The 16,023-nt window shown below is 51.0% G+C and overlaps 5 protein-coding genes across 5 annotated transcripts; 3 read left to right on the top strand and 2 right to left on the bottom strand.

Annotated features, from left to right (window-relative positions):
• Window positions 1-108: 108 nt before the first annotated feature.
• COCVIDRAFT_90829 (glycoside hydrolase family 1 protein) lies at window positions 109-5,175 on the top strand (the record flags this gene model as incomplete). The annotated part of the gene is made up of 6 exons (XM_014704253.1): window positions 109-1,837; window positions 2,829-3,753; window positions 3,811-3,908; window positions 3,960-4,372; window positions 4,421-4,910; window positions 4,976-5,175. The coding sequence occupies 6 exons, from the start codon at window positions 109-111 to the stop codon at window positions 5,173-5,175; spliced, it is 3,855 nt and encodes a 1,284-aa protein (XP_014559739.1).
• Window positions 5,176-6,194: 1,019 nt separating this feature from the next.
• Window positions 6,195-7,673, bottom strand: COCVIDRAFT_23929 (hypothetical protein; the record flags this gene model as incomplete). Its single annotated transcript, XM_014704232.1, has 1 exon — window positions 6,195-7,673. One exon carries the CDS (start codon window positions 7,671-7,673, stop codon window positions 6,195-6,197), a length of 1,479 nt encoding a protein of 492 aa, XP_014559718.1.
• A 414-nt stretch (window positions 7,674-8,087) lies between these two features.
• COCVIDRAFT_23928 (hypothetical protein) lies at window positions 8,088-9,880 on the bottom strand (the record flags this gene model as incomplete). Its single annotated transcript, XM_014704231.1, has 8 exons — window positions 8,088-8,645; window positions 8,693-8,761; window positions 8,813-8,893; window positions 8,943-9,026; window positions 9,079-9,187; window positions 9,237-9,303; window positions 9,348-9,559; window positions 9,609-9,880. 8 exons carry the CDS (start codon window positions 9,878-9,880, stop codon window positions 8,088-8,090), a joined length of 1,452 nt encoding a protein of 483 aa, XP_014559717.1.
• Window positions 9,881-10,465: 585 nt separating this feature from the next.
• On the top strand, window positions 10,466-12,411 carry COCVIDRAFT_90855 (hypothetical protein; the record flags this gene model as incomplete). The annotated part of the gene is made up of 2 exons (XM_014704252.1): window positions 10,466-10,936; window positions 11,068-12,411. 2 exons carry the CDS (start codon window positions 10,466-10,468, stop codon window positions 12,409-12,411), a joined length of 1,815 nt encoding a protein of 604 aa, XP_014559738.1.
• A 1,542-nt stretch (window positions 12,412-13,953) lies between these two features.
• Window positions 13,954-15,488, top strand: COCVIDRAFT_90789 (hypothetical protein; the record flags this gene model as incomplete). The annotated part of the gene is made up of 2 exons (XM_014704251.1): window positions 13,954-14,255; window positions 14,306-15,488. 2 exons carry the CDS (start codon window positions 13,954-13,956, stop codon window positions 15,486-15,488), a joined length of 1,485 nt encoding a protein of 494 aa, XP_014559737.1.
• Window positions 15,489-16,023: the final 535 nt, after the last annotated feature.

The following is a 16,023-nucleotide window of genomic DNA, read 5'->3' as shown; positions in this document are numbered from 1 at the left end:
TGTAGTACAAGTACTAGGGCCTCCCCATCCTGTCTTGTTGTTTGTTTCTGAGTCCCCCTCCCCTCCCTCTTCTTCATCTTGCTGTTTGAGAGGTTTTTCTCTGGCAAGATGGATCGGTTGGTGCATCTTGCTGGATTGATGCTTTTGGCTCGGCCAATTACTGTTGCTGCTGCTGCTGTTGCTGCCAATGGGTCTTCTTCGCTTTCGTTTGCTCAGCCGACGGGTTATAGCACTTCTAGCTACAACGCTTCTGCTCAACCTACGCCTTTTACCCGAACCGACTACTCGCACAATGCACTTGCGGCGCTCTGGGATCAAGTGGGACCTGTTGTCACGGGTACGGTTACAACGACCGTTGAACCGACGCCTGAGCCTTCTGTGTATCCACAGCCAGACCCGCGTTACTACCATGCCCTGGTCGGTACTGGGTACCCCGAGACTCAGGGCCTGAAGTTGCCCGCGAACTTTGTCTGGGGATTGAGTTCTTCGGCATATCAGATTGAAGGAGCGGCCAAGGACGAGGGCAAAGGGCCAAGTATCTGGGATCTGCTCTCACATCGCGTGCCAAACTTTGTGGCGGACAATACGACGGGTGATGTTGTTGCTCAGCATTACTATCTGTACAAGCAGGACTTTGCTCGACTTGCAAAGTTGGGTATCAAGGCGTTTAGTCCGAGTTTCTCGTGGCCGAGATTCTTTCCCTTTGGCAATGGGCCTGTCAACGAGGAAGCAGTTGCACATTATGATGATGTGATTGCGACTATGCATGCCAATGGGCTTCACCCTTCGGTGACACTCTTCCACTGGGATACTCCACTTGCAATCTTCAACGAGTACGGCGGATGGACGGACCGCCGCGTTGTAGATGACTTTTTCAACTACGCCAAGTTTGTCATTACTCGCTACGATGAGTTCGTCGACGAGTGGTTCACTATCAACGAGCCCCAGTACTGCAACTGGCAATATGCATCTTACCCAGCCGGGGAATACTATCCGGCACCCAACGGAGTCGGGCCTGGTATCGAGGCCCGTTTCTTGTGTGGCCACTACACGCTGCTTGCCCACGCCAAGGTCGCAAAATGGTACCACGAGGAATTCAAGGGCCGTGGCCGCATCACGTTCAAGAACAGCGGCAACTACTACGAGGCCAACAGCACAAAGCCCGAAGACGAAGTGGCCCGGCAACGCAACTTTGACTTTAGCATTGGCTGGTTTGGGGGTTGCTGGACTGACGGCGACTACCCGCAATCCCTCAAAGACACCCTTGGCGACCTCTTGCCTGAGTTCACGCAAGAAGAAAAAGACCTAATCAAGGGCTCATGTGACTTTTACGCCATCGACCCTTACTCGTCGTTTGTAGCTTTTGAAGTCAACGGCGGCCTCGAGGCCTGCACTAGCAACCGCTCTCACCCTTCGTTCCCTGACTGTGCTGGCTCCGCAAGCATAGCTCCCAATGGCTTCCCTATTGGACCTGCAGCCGACCCAGCCATGTCGTGGTTCTACTCTGCACCCGCAGGCGTACGCCGCTACCTCAAGCACATCACTCAAGTCCTCTTCCCCTCCATCCCCGACATTGTTGTCAGCGAATTCGGCTTCGCAGAGCCCTTTGAAGCGCAATGGAGCAACATCAATGCCGCACTGTGGGATCTTAAGCGCGCAGACTACTACCAACAGTACCTAGACAATATCTTGCTTTCCATCCATGTGGATGGTGTTAATGTGACAGGCGCGTGGGGATGGTCGATATACGATAATTTTGAGTGGCTGCTGGGCACCTCGGTCAGGTTTGGACTGCAGTATGTGGATTATGAGAGTTTGGAGCGGTATCCCAAGGCGAGTATGTTTCAGTTTTTGAATTGGTTCGAGGAGCATGGGGCGCAGGGGAATACGACGATGAGGATGTGAGGGGGTTAGGGGTAGAGTAGTAGAATGCTACGCCTAGTTCAATAGTAGTGTAATGCAATTCTTCTTTCAAAGTAAAAGGGTGAAACTAGTTTGGATTATGCGGTCTAGCGGTTCATGGCATGTGATGGTTTGTTCGGTGGGTCCCGGCGAATGAGGCCTCATGTGACGTGGTGTTGGGCGTGAGGTTGTGTACTAAAAGATACTCGACGACGCGGATGCTTACTTAGCCTGCTTTCTTATCGGTGCTCCATCAGGGACCTGCTGCTAATCCACCCCATATCGTCCAGGGCCCTTGCACCTTGTTAGTTGCCCGCGTACTTTTCCACTTGAATCCATAAGTACACTTGATATTGCCGGACACTCTGGCCCGCTTACTGTTTGGCCCTTAATTTCTGTCGGCTCATCCCGTTTACACGTCGTGACTGCCACTTGGCGCATGACGCTTGACGCAACCGCTCGCTGCACCCCCAGGTAGCCAGCAGCTGCGTAACGTCAGCCACCTGCTTCTCCAAACACCAAAACAATTCCACACCGCGGCCACGATCCTCTTCACGACCGTATATCGACGTGTCATACTCCAGCACAGCTTCATTCAGCCTGGTATCGACGAACAACAGTCAGGCCCTGGCGGCAGCATCATCCATCTCTCTTGGCTCGTGACATCGCCTGCTACTTCATCCCTCCCAGCTCATTCCGCAACCCCGATCGCTCTCTCTCTTGCCCCCCTCTTCTGTCACACGCCCACGCCAGTATACACACTGCGCGCACTGCCCGTCCATACTTTGGAGCCTTCTATTCATGATCTCTACATAGCCACAGATTACAAAGCCCCCTTCTGGTAACAGGCTGCCACGAATCCATCTCCGCGCCATCTGCGGGTAAACCAAGCCCAGTCTTCGTCCTGGCAGACGAAACCTCCCCAGACCTTCCCTCCCCAATCGCCGCCGACCGCCCATCCACTCCGCCCTCCCCCGCTTCTTCTACTTCCCCAGTCATCTCTGCCCCCTCCACTCTCCCCGGTCCCACCACCAACATCCTTCCGTCTCAACGCACTCCAGCCGGAAAGCGCAGGTACAGCTTCTCCGACAGCGACGATCACAACGACCACGGCGACCAAGACCCTCTTTCGCGCACCGACCGAGGCAGGCTAACCCGCCACACCTCGAAGCGCAGGCGCAGACTCGACGGGACCATGCGCCTTGACAACGACGACGCAAAGACATCACAATCGCCCTCGCGAAACTTTACCAACGGTTCGTCACAATCATCGGCGCCCAGGTCGCCGCTGGGCAAGCATGCGAATGGCAGCTCCCACAATCGGACTGAGAGCAACGGCTCCTACACAAATGGAGGTCCGGTAGCGAACGGAGGATCGTCGGTTCCCGCGACCTTTTTCGGCCATGATAGGGAAGAAGTAACGCGGATACTCATACAAAGTCTGACCGATTTGGGATATCACAATGCAGCAAGCGCATTATGTAAAGAGAGTGGCTTTCAGCTCGAAGGCCCCACGGTTGCAGCATTCCGGAGCTCGGTCTTGAACGGCGATTGGGAAGAGGCGGAAGAGTTATTGTTTGGCTCAAATGGAAATGATAATGGAGGCGGCGTTGGTTTGGATGCTTCGTATGGAAAGCCGTGGGAAAAGTCGAGGTCGAAGACGGGCTCGCGGCAATCTGCGGGTCTGACGCTTGCTGAGGGTGCGAATCGGGAGGTTATGTTGTTTTGGCTGAAGCAGCAAAAGTATCTGGAATTGCTGGAGCGAAGAGACCTTTCAAAAGCGCTTCAAGTACTCCGACAAGAGTTGACGCCACTTCACCAAGATGTGGGCAGGTTACACGCTCTTTCAGCGTCAGTCTTCAATTCCGCCCCTGTTTCCGCATTTGCATTTGTGCTGACAGCTGCTAGTTTTATGATGTGCCAGTCTGCTGAAGATTTGAGACACCAAGCTCAGTGGGATGGTGCTCGCGGCGAGTCGCGAATGCATCTTCTTTCAGATCTGTCGAGTAAGTGGTGATTGCATATTAGTGCCAAGAATGTCTACTCACACTTTACAGGGTCAATTTCACCCAGCGTCATGATTCCAGAACACAGGTTAGCCGTATTATTAGACGAGGTAAAAGACAGCTGGATCGCAAATTGTTTATATCATAACACAGCTGCATCACCCTCGCTCTACCTGAATCACAATTGCGAGAGAGACGATTTCCCCACAAAGGCCGTGCTTGATCTAAGACATCACAAGGACGAGGTTTGGTTTTTGCAATACTCGAACGACGGCACCAAGCTGGCGTCGACAAGCAAGGATTGCACAATCATCATCTACGAGACGAGCACATATAGGGTGCTACATCAATTAGACGAACACCGAGAATCAGGTGTCACTCATCTCGCGTGGAGTCCTGACGATACCAAGATTGTAACGTGCTGCTCTCAACCAGAAAACTCTGCGAGGATATGGGACGTCAAGGTACGATGCTCATGCACCTTTGTAGTTGGCATAAACTAACCTGCCTAGTCGGGTGCATGCATACAATGCATTAGCGACTTTACTTATCCATGCACAACAGCAGCTTGGGATCCCTCCGGCACGCGCGTAATCATCGGATCGCAAGACGACCGCATGGGCTGTGGAATCTGGGATCTCAACGGCGACCTCAAGCACAACTTTTGCGACGACGGCGCAAGACTCCGCGCAAACGACATTGCAGTATCACCAAACGGCGAGCGCCTTGTCATCATCACCGAGAGCTCAATAGTAGTCTTTGACTTTGTCAGCTACGAGAAGATTGCAGAGTTCCAGCTCGACGACGTCAAACTAACCAGTGTGATGATCAGTCAGGACTCGCGCCACATGCTTGTCAGCATGAGTCCCGATCAAATCAAGCTTATGGAAATCGACACCGGCGACGTCATTCAACGGTTTGAGGCGCACGTTCAGAAACAATTCATCATCAGATCTGCCTTTGGCGGTGCCGACGAGAACTTTGTCGTTAGCGGCAGCGAGGGTAAGTTTTATCAATGCTAACTTTCTGCCCTAACGAACAACTTGCTAACAGTATTATGTGCTCAGACTCGAGAATATATATCTGGCGCTCTAACGGTCTCCTCATCGAAGCCCTCGATGCCCACCCCGGCTGCGTCAACAGCGTAGCCTGGCACCCCAAAGATCCCACTACCTTTGCCTCGGCAGGCGACGACATGCGTGTCAAGATTTGGAAACCAGCATCTGCGTTGCCGATACCGACGGATCATTCTGGCTATGAACGGTAGATTCCTGAGAAGAAATGTTGTCGTTGTCTTGTGGCGTTTATGTGTGAATGTAGAATTCAGCAAGGAGGAGGGAGTTAGCTATGATGACGGTGATGAATGGGATGATCGGGATTGGGATATAGGCTTAGGCGGCTTTCTTCTTCTGCTCTGTCTGGCTCTTTTCTGGGGGAGGGGGAGAGAAGAAAGAGCTTTGTTGCATTATTTTGGCGTCAGAATGGCAATTGGCTTATTAACATTTTTTTTCCATCTGACACTGTTTCTTCTGTATTCTTTTTTTTGGGGGGGGGGGAAGAAGGGGGCTAGGAATTGCATGATTGGATGCATTGTCTGTCCTGGTTTTTCGGATTTTATCATTCTGGAGTGTTTTTTTTTCGTACCAAGCTATCATTTCTTGGGAGAATACATTTGATCTACACTCTCTTGCTAGGTGCAAATTTCGAGTAATGTTACCGGGTGAGATGAACCGCGCGGTACTCGTGAATCGATATCGACTTGGGGATTTCTTTGCTCTCTGCCACATTAGAACTTTGAATTGTTACTCTGGTTCCCACTCGCAACAAGGAAGCACATGATCAAAGCAAGTCAATTCCAAGAAAGGTACAGTAAACATTCTTTGTATTCTTTACTTGTAAAAGACATAGTTATGCCAAAACCCAGAACAAAAGGAAAAAAACGTCATGGAGGGGTTCCGAAACCTCGCTCGATATGGGGTTCGTCAGTCGTAATATTCGTTAAATGGGTGGGGGGCGTAAGTCATAAAGGTTGTGCTCCTCCAGGGAGTTGCGTATAGTTCTTGTCTTCTCTCTCTTTTTTTTGTTACTTGTTGCGCTTGTATAACAGGTACCTCCCTTTCCTATGTATCCAAAAAGAAGAGTCCACAGTATGTACAACTTGGTTCACCTCTTCTTGTGTCTCTCTCATCTGGCTGCTTCCATATTCTGGGTATCTTTCACTTGTTGTTTAAACAAAAAAAAAGCGCTACTTGATTAGACAGCAGGCCACCCAGACGACTTGACGTATCAAACAACACTGACAGTAGCTTTACCTTTGCCAAGATTTTGTGGCGACATTAACATCCTTCGAAGTCGGTCCTCGGCTCTTGCCAGTTCTTGCTGAGTATCGTGGTTGAGATCCGAGGGGCGAGGCCATGGCAACCATGCTTTCAAAGAGCCCAATGTACCTGCACGGGCTCGTGGAGACGGTAGGCTACGCGTTGTTTGTCTGCGTTGGCGTGAAGAAGGCCTTTGCAGGGTCTCGTTTTGAGCCCGAATGTCTGATGTATGCATGAGGAAACCGATCTTGTCCTGCATAGTAGACGATGTGTCGAGCGAGAGATGCTTCGAGGCGGTAGGTGCAGCGAGAGTAATGGCTGGATGGGAAGATGAGGTTGAAGTGTGAACTGCCCAAGGAGGTCCTCGGTTCTGCACTTCATCTTGCTTCGAGCTGCTGGCCTCTTGCTCGCGAAAGGTATCGCCATCAATGGCTTTTCTCTTACCACTGCCACCACTAATGACACTCTTCAAGCTGCCATATGCTGACTGGCTTCGTTTCTTGTTGCTCTCCGCCTTACCCTCTTGTGCCAATCTTTCGCTAGAGCTACTGGCTTCAGGCACAGCCATCAGTGTATTGTCTGCGGCAGTCCATCCTTGGCTGATTCGGTTCAACCGACCACGTCCTACAAGTGCTCCGGTGCTAGCAGCCCAACCTGGTCCCGTCCCAGTGATCTCGCCCTGTGGGGGGAGATGTGAGTCGTACTCATCTGCCAGACTCATCCTGCTCCTAGCACAGATCTCAGCAATAGCATCAATCGCATCTCTGATCTCAGGGTCGACGGCACGTAGGATTGCTGAGAAGGAAAAGTCATCGGCAGAGGGTAACTGCTCACTTGTACCTGCCAGACCAGCTGACAGGGCTGAAGTGTGATTATTCCCATTCATTGCAAAAGAGCGCGGGGTGTTGAACCCTGACCCAGCGCGAGAAGTATGCCGTGAACCCGAGTACGTGCGTACCACGACAGGCTGACTAGTGACAGTTGTTCGACTAGATGTCGACTTTGCGGACTTGCTCTTTGAAGGAGACGAATGGAAGGCGGGGGCATTGAGGGCGCGAAGGGCGGCAGACTGAGTCGGTGGCAACGTGTTCGTCAGCGTGGTAGTCGCACTGGGCACTGATGACAAGCTCGCGGTGAGGTCAGAAGGGCCTTCTTCTGTGTCCGGGGGTTGGGCGTGGATGAGGATGGCCGGGACCGCCTCGTCCGACAAGATGGGTTGGGCACTGAGTGTGGACGTGGAGTTGTTCCCTAGGAGGGTCGAGAAGACACCCAGAGGCACCGACTGCTTAGTGGTTGTTGTAGACGTCAATGGCTGCGGGGTTGCATTCGACTCGGTGGTAGCTGAGCCATGTTGCTCGCAACTAGAGTGGCTGGCGGAGCCTTGCGACAGCGATGGCGCCTGAAAGGAAATGCGGGGGTCGTTTGGAAGGGCGGCGGATCCGGACATGGTGGGCTCTGTTTCTAAACTGCAGGTCAATGCATTGTAGGCCCGCTTTGCGTGCCGTCCGAGTTGTTGAACGTGGCCTGCAGTGATTGAGAAGGATGATGCGTTGGCCAACATGGACCGCCAGTCTTGGCAGGGTATTCGGCACGGCTCACATCCCATTGGACAACCGCTCTTCATAGCAAACGCTTACTCCATTAGCGCTACTTGCAGTAGGTTCGCAGACGAGACCACAGTAAAATGCGGGGACTGATTGACGCCTTTGTAATTTTGATGTCTTGTACGAAATGTATCAATGATGCTTCCAGCAAATAGGGAAAGCATTGCACATGTCCTTTGCAGGAAATCAGGTAGGACATGTAGCCTCCACACGTCCGTGTACGATCAACAATTGAAGTTCAAGCCCTTGCAATGCCCTTAGAAGAGCATGCCGTCGTCTGAACAGTCACTGCCGATCTTTGTAGCAGTTATTAGTAGATCATCTGCATCTCCAAGCTGGTTGCTCAGCCATGACACCAATCCGCCAGGTAGCTCATCGAGTACTTGCATCTCGGCCTTGACATTTAGCATGAGCATCCATTGTAACTCCCGTCTCCAGCCTTGCTCAAGTCCATCTTCTCCGCACAGATCCCACTCCAGCATTTGTGTTGCTTTAGTGCGGTCGCGCATTGTGAGCCTCATTAGGCCTTGTAGTTGATATATCGACTTCCTCTCTGTCCCGTCCTCACTTACCTCACTTAGACTTATGTCGTCACTCTTTACACCCAGCCACCGAACATTGGGCAGACTCAGTGCATGTGTATCCATGAGTGCGACGTCTTCGTGCATAAGGCGGTACGAACCGTATTTGTACGTGGACAGAATGGCGATACCATCGGGGTCAAGATCTACCAAAACGAACATGGGAATGTGGGGTGCAGTGTTCCCAAGTTGGCGCAGAAACTGCCTGGAGGCGACATCGGGATATCCTTTGGCCTATTCTAATCATTAGCATCTATTGACAACGTGTGCTTTTGACTCACAGTTACTACCACGCCGTGCAAGCCCAACGTACTCCATTGCGCTGATCCAATCAATGATCGAAATGTCGCCTACTTTTCATCAATACCTCAGCTCAGAGTACGTAAGAGAGCTGATCATACCTCCTTTTCGATTATGAGGACCCATTGGATTTCTGTCAAATCCCAGCTATCATTGTCACGAACGACGGGAATGAGCAGGCCCTGGTATGGGATTAGACTTCTGTGACGCAACTGGCATGCTCTATCCCACCTCAATACTGCTCATTCCATGAAACAGATTGCTGGCTTGCTCCAATTTGAAGTTTCCAGCCACTAAGCCTTTCGCGGCAGCAGTCTGGTGTACAGGTATTAGCCGTGTCAAATTGCCCTCTCCGGACATTGCGTACCACATTCAATTGTGATCTAGTAATGCCAAACGTGCATGCAAGATCATCTACGTATCGATCTACAACAGACTGCTTGACGAATAGATCGGGATGTCGATAGTAGATGTCTCTATTTCTTGTTAGATTGTGTTCTCTATGAATGAGACAGCATATAGTACCGCTTGGTCATGAAGGTATTGTTGAGGAGACTACCGTGGATGAACTCCAGAATGCGTAACAGCACAGCTGAGAATGTCAGTAGTCACTCTGGAAAACGGAAGGACACCAACTGAATTTCCAAGCTTCTTGAGCATTGGCGCCTGGGAAGTTGATATCGCGCTCTTTGGGCTTGGGAATTGATCCATCTCCTTCATTACTGGGAGCATTTCTACGAGAAAAGGCTGCACGAGATTTCAGGGTTATGGTAAGCGACTCGTGTTGTCCCAAAAGACCGTCAATGATTCTTTCTAGCATGGCTTCAATGCGAGCGATCACCCAGTACCTATCAGTGAGTAAGCTGTAATTCCCCAGGGTTAATATGACGCAAAGACCTGTCGCGAACAGAGCTCTGAGTGACCTCAGCGATATGGCGGTCATGCTGTTCGTAATTATCGGTTTCGCTGTTCGGGGGTATGTGCCCCCTAGATAGCACACTAGCAACAGTAGGTGAACTGATGGCATCTGCCGGCTCCCAATCGTGGGAATGTGCATTCCGATTAGAGAAGAGAATATCGTCGTCAGATTCATCGAGCAAGATGTCGCTTGGACACATTGGCGTGCCTGGGTCTCCAAAGAGCAGGTCCTCAAAGTTGTCTTCTTCCATAGCTGGGGCCACCGACAAGACACAGCAGGTCAGAATAGAGACAAATACCAGTTTTTAGAATATCAGTAGAGACAAATGGAATGCGGCATGATTAAATTAATATGAGTCTTAGGGCGAGTGCTCTGATGGAAAGAACGACGGTGCGCTACGCTGCGACAAGAAGGCACGACGCCTGCAACCGCGTTCACAAAAGATGGGAACCATCCCGATCTTTTCAATGCACCAATGCAAAACTATATACTTTTCCTGCGCCACAAGCTCGATTTTAAAACTCTCCAATGGGTTCCGAGAGAGTGAGATGTTGGCGTTAGAGTTTCACGCATATTGACTATTCCCAAATAGGAATCTAGGCACTATTCGCCCTGAAGAGTGCGGCAATCGACTAATCAGCACCCTGGGCCTTAGCCGCGCCTTCCACGCGTATCGCGTCGCGCCCTCCACCTTCGCGTCACCTCAACGCCCGCAATCGCCATCCCGCTCTCAACTACAACGCATCCCACCTAATCCATTTTGGGCCACAATTCGTTCAGAGGGATACAATTCACAAAGAATCCCAATTCGAAATCACAGCACTCATCACCAAAAATGGAGGACCCCACCCCCGTCGCACCGGTTCCCCAAAAACGTCCGCTCGAAGATGAAGTCGAGCCTCCCATCACACCAGCCAAGTCCACAACCAGTTCGCAAGCCTCAACACCCTTTTCAGTTCTCTCAGTTCAAACACCATCGCCTCTAAAGAGTAGCGCACCGATTTCGACCGGGCCCAACAGCAAGTCTGCCGACGGTCATGGTCTTTCCAACACAGATGTCGCCACATCAAGCAACACACAGCAAGCAGCCAAAAGGAGGAGGCTGACCACGCAAGAGAAAGAGGCACAGCGTCTTGAAAAGGAAGCGAAGGCTAAGGCGCGAGAAGAGAAGAAGGCACAAAAGGAGGCTGAGGAGAAACTCAAGGCAGAGGAGAAAAGGAAAAAGCATGAGGAGCGTGATGAAAAGAAGCGCATAAAAGAGGAGGAGCAGCAACGCCTTGAGGAGGAAAAGGCAAAGAAGGCACGGGTGAGTCTACATTCACTGAGAACAGAGAGGGATGCTGTTGCCATGTTCCGCAACACTTTTCTCTGACTGCAGCACCGAGTTATTTCCTGGTGCTACGTTTACTAAACTGAGCGAAGCTAACTCGACAACAGTCACAGATGAAGCTGAACGCTTTCTTTGTGAAGCCAAAGGCAGGGACAAGCCCGGGACAGGCTGCGGTAGCTTCATCCCAGAATCCCACAAACTCCGTATCATTACCAGACAGATCTGGAGCAAGTACTAACTCGATCCCGCCCTCCCCACAGAAGACTATCGTCAAAGATGCAAAGTCAGACTACGAACGTTACTTCTTGCCGTTTAACGTACCCGCACACACGATTCTTGCGCCGACGAATGCCCTTCTGAACAGTCCAGAACGATTAGAAGCCGCTCGAAACCGACTAGAGAATATCATTGCACAAAAAGATTCGTATTCGGAATCAATAGCGCGGGAGACCTTGGTGTCACTCTTCCCAAAGCAAAATGTTCGGGGCCATCGGACAGCTACAATTGCAGAAATTGTGGATTGCGTCAACAACTCATCTGACCACCCTATCGATATCACTTCTACGAAGAGTGCAGCATCACGACATCCATTGGAGATGCTCAAGGAGATACCGATGAAGTATATTCACTTCTGCACAGACGTACGCCCGCCCTATCATGGAACATATACTAGGCTATACACACGCACCGAGGCTTCTCGTCTTGCACGCAATCCTGTATCAAGAGTCCGAAAGGATACCGATTATGACTACGACTCTGAAGCTGAGTGGGATGAGCCCGAGGAAGGCGAAGATTTGGACTCTGACGGTGAAGACGACAACGAAGATGAGGCAGATGACGATATGGATGGCTTCCTTGATGATGAAGAGGATCCGCAACTCAAACGCGGACTCATTAGCGGCGACCTGGTACCCGTTAGCACTGGCTTGTGCTGGGAGGATGCCGAGAGCGTATCTCGGCTGAACGACGGATCCGACGCCATTTGTACAGACTTCAAAGAATTCAAGATGGAGTTCTTACTGGATCCGCAAATGCGGTCGATTGATCCCTTCTCTACCGCATACTGGGCGCCGGATCCGGCAACTGCAACCCCCACCCCCACCACGGCAAACAAAGAAACAGCCAGTAATGGCGCCATGAATCCACCCAAAGCACCGCTCACGCAGCGCACTATGAACGGCTTGTTCAACACCCTAAATGGCCCTCAGAACGCTCCGTCGAGTACATCGGGTAAACCCGCCAAGGCCAAACGAATGGTACCTACTGAGCAACTTTCCGCCTTCAAGGCGGAGATTGAAGGCAAAGATCTCACTAAGCTTGGTATGATTGAGTCTTTGAAGAAAGCCTTTCCGAAGCTACCAAAAGACGCCATCTCCAATACTCTGAGTGTTGTTGCTGCAAGGGTAGGCCCCACCGAGAAAGAAAAGCGATGGGTACTCATCAATTCGTGAGCACGTCGGGTCTCTTCTGCACGTTTCAGTCAATCTTTTTGGTCTGATTTGTCTTTAACAAGTTATCGGGCATGTCTGGCGCACAGTGTTATCGGCTACATGTGGGCTGTCTTTAGTCATCATTTTAGTCCAGCGGGTAGCGGAGTATGGTGTTGGGTGTTTCTATATCTTGCCGCTCGTATTTCTACACATCATACCCTGGCATAAACCCCTCGATGTATTGTGGCTAGATTGGGGATTCGAGAGTAGAAACACGACGCATATTTCGACAAGAATTTCGTGTCGGAAAAGTCTGGAGATATGCATGTGTTCATCAAGCAAACCACGGCAGGCGTTATATCGGGTACGGTGGCTATGATGCTCACGTCATCAAAATGCGGTTTATCGGAGTTCATATTCAGGCCAGTACACACTTCTTATCCTCGGTGAATTATCTATACATGATTTCCGCGCATTATACCAAAGTATATAGTTAAATTGTACTTCACGAGTTGTGAAAGAAAGGCACCAAGTCGCTCTGCACATAAGACTAGATAAGAGGCCATGACGCGTTCGCCCTCACTTGCGCAAACTGCGTAAGCGCTTAGGCATCACTTGTGAAGTGTTCGTGGCACGAAAAATGTAACAACCAGATTTGGGGGGAGAGTCATCAATCAGCCAAGGGCCAACAGATGAGACCACGCGTACAATACGTGATGACAGCCATCCAGGTACGAAGGCAGGCAGTGTGCATACATATACAAAGGCGACTGAGAACGATCAGCCTGGCAAGCAAGGAAATACAGTGCTGTGCAAGGGTGCACGGATCGGGAATAACAGAGGGAACTGATCATCTCCGAGTGTAGTAGCTCGAGTGCCTTTTACCTACAGATTTGCTCGGCGCATACGCAAACCTTGTGGTTCTGGTACTCAAGATCCATGTAGGCGCGAGGTTAAGAATAGATAGCCATCGACCCACACCTGCACGGAGGTCCGTGCCCTCGGGCGCTTGCGTTGCTGGCGAGAACGTCGTGTCCAATCGACTACATCTTGTAGACGCCCGCTATCTTTAGTGTATGAAGCCTACAGGATGAGTCCAATCATCGGCATCTATGTATTACCATCCCTGGGTATCGGAGGGGGTCATCATTGTTCCTATTGTATCTCCCTGTCCGAAGCGCTGACACCACTCCTCCCAAGGTCATAGTATACCCACAACAGCATCAGCAGGCGCTCACTGTAGCGGTTGAGATCCGTGCGGTCCCGGGAACAGCGCAAGAATGCAGCTATGCGCAATCAGAGCTGGATGGTGGATATTGCTGCATGCAAGAATAGCTGACCCCGCATCCGACTGGTCGAATGCCTACAGGTCCGTCTTAGTGCGTCGAGGTACAGATTGATTGGGGCATGAAGTACAAAGACGCTGTATCTCCTGCAGTACTTCCAAGACTCTAGCTTGAGACGTTTCGTGATTCTTGTCGTGGATCGGTGCTATAAGCGCATCGTACTTTGTTCTTCCTTGACTTGCAGCTCACTGGATTTGAGCATCTCTGAATACCCGTCATGGCGTCCTTCCTCCTCTACCTCTCCGCAACTGTGCTGTTGGCTCAGTCAACAGTTGCATCAAACTGCACAAAGAAGCCGATATATGTCGATATACACAAGCGGGCCGTTCATGACTCTCCAGTCTTCCAGTATGGATCGTTCATCGGACTCGGAACACCAGCACAGAACAACAGCCTTTGGCCATCATTACAACAGAACCATACCTCCTTTGCATCGAGCGGCTACTGCAAAGACAATACGACACTCAAAAACTGCGATATAAGTACAGGTGGCTTCTTCAACTTTCGAGATTCGACAACGTATGTTGCTTGCTCTCTGTGACCACTCCACCGATTAACATATGATGTAGATTTGAGGAACAGGAGAACTTCCAGACACTAGATAAATCCCAAGACAAACTCTCGGGATTCTTTGGTCAAGAGACCCTTCGACTGTACACACACTACTTTGAAACGGATGGCGCAACACAAACACTTGTACCAAACTCGACTGTCGAGGTTGCAGAGTCAGGATCAATAACCCCAGGGAGAGTTGGCGTCGGCGCTTCGTCAACGTTGCTGCGGGACCTCGTGGTGCAGGATATGATTGCTGGATCAACATACTCTCTCTATATTGGTCACGGTTTTGATCGCGCTGGAGGTGTAGTCAATGGCAGCAACGTTTTTGGAGGATACGACTCTGGGCGCTTCACGGGCGAGCCACACAAATACGCAATGAACGTGGCCAACGCCAACCCAATGAGTGTCCGTGTCAAGGATGTCATCATCACTGGAACAGCCGACAACTCAAACACCTCGCTTTTCGACAACACAGTTTTCACCGACATGAAGTCGCGCCCCGAGGACTTTGAAGCCCAGATCACAACGGAGCAGTTCCCCTTCGCCCTACCATACCAGATCACACAAAACTTCATCAAGCACCTCAAAGCCGAAAAAGACAACAGATGGGACGACAACTCACTGAGGCTCAAAGACAGCTTCAACGGCACACTTACGATTGTCCTCGACGACGGCTTCACCGTCACGCTACCCCCAGAAGTCCTCATGAACGCATCAAACATCACCCCAATCCAAGACCGCGACGAAGACGCAAACACCCCCTTCTACCTCGGCACCGCCTTCCTCGGCCAGGTCTACCTCATGGCCGACTACGAATCCAGCCACTTCTACCTAGCCGAAGCCATCCAGAAAAACAACGTGGTCATGCCCGTAACCTTTTGCCCCAGATCCGTCCCCGTCGCTTACCAACGCCCCAAGCAATCCGAATGGGAGCGCCAAGGTCTCATCGGCGCAGTCATTGGCGGCGTCATCGGCGGACTGGGTGTTCTCGCTGCAAGCTACTGTATCTGGGTCACTTGGATGCGCAAGAAGGACGAGCGCAAACTGAAGAGGGAGTTGCAGCGAAACTCGCAGAGGAAGCTCGAGCAGATGGAAATTGAGGAGGCGGCACCAAAGTTTGACCCTCCGCCTAAGAGCGTGAATGCAGCGAAAGCAATGTTTTGGCGGAAGAATAAGCCAGGGACTGTGTTTTAAATCTCTGGCGACCTTCTTTCCATTCTTCTTCTAGATAGTTTTCTTCTCTCACTGTTATACCCTGGACCAGACACGATTCTGCCCGTCCACATACTATTTCTCTTCTTCTCACTTACATAGCTTACATGGCACTTTCACCCTTTTTTCAATTCACAACTTTACTTTTCCGCCCCCTTTCAATCCCAACAACGTCCCTTTCCTTCCTTTCCCAATCCGGTATCTCCCATTGATTCCTGCCCCCTCCACTCGCCCTACACGCGCACAGACCCTCCCCGCCCTCCACCCATTCCATTCGCAAAATCGTACGACATTCCCGAACCAACCATACTTAACCGCCCCCCGCATTAGGCAGTTTCGCACCCCAAACCGTGGATTACGGCACTTGAATCATATTTTCTTTTTTCCCTTTCCCTGGTCGGTTTGCGGACACCCTCTCTTTTAGGTTAGATAGAGGTCGCGGGGGAGAAACTTGCCTGTTGGGGTAATGTGTTGATTGCTGTTGCTTATTTTTCTTTTGTTTTTTTTTGGGGGGGGG

This window comes from Bipolaris victoriae, assembly GCF_000527765.1.
Source record: "Bipolaris victoriae FI3 unplaced genomic scaffold scaffold_16, whole genome shotgun sequence".
NCBI lineage: Eukaryota > Fungi > Ascomycota > Dothideomycetes > Pleosporales > Pleosporaceae > Bipolaris > Bipolaris victoriae.
Note: the sequence above shows the minus strand (reverse complement) of the source record. Positions and strands in the feature narration are given on the sequence as shown.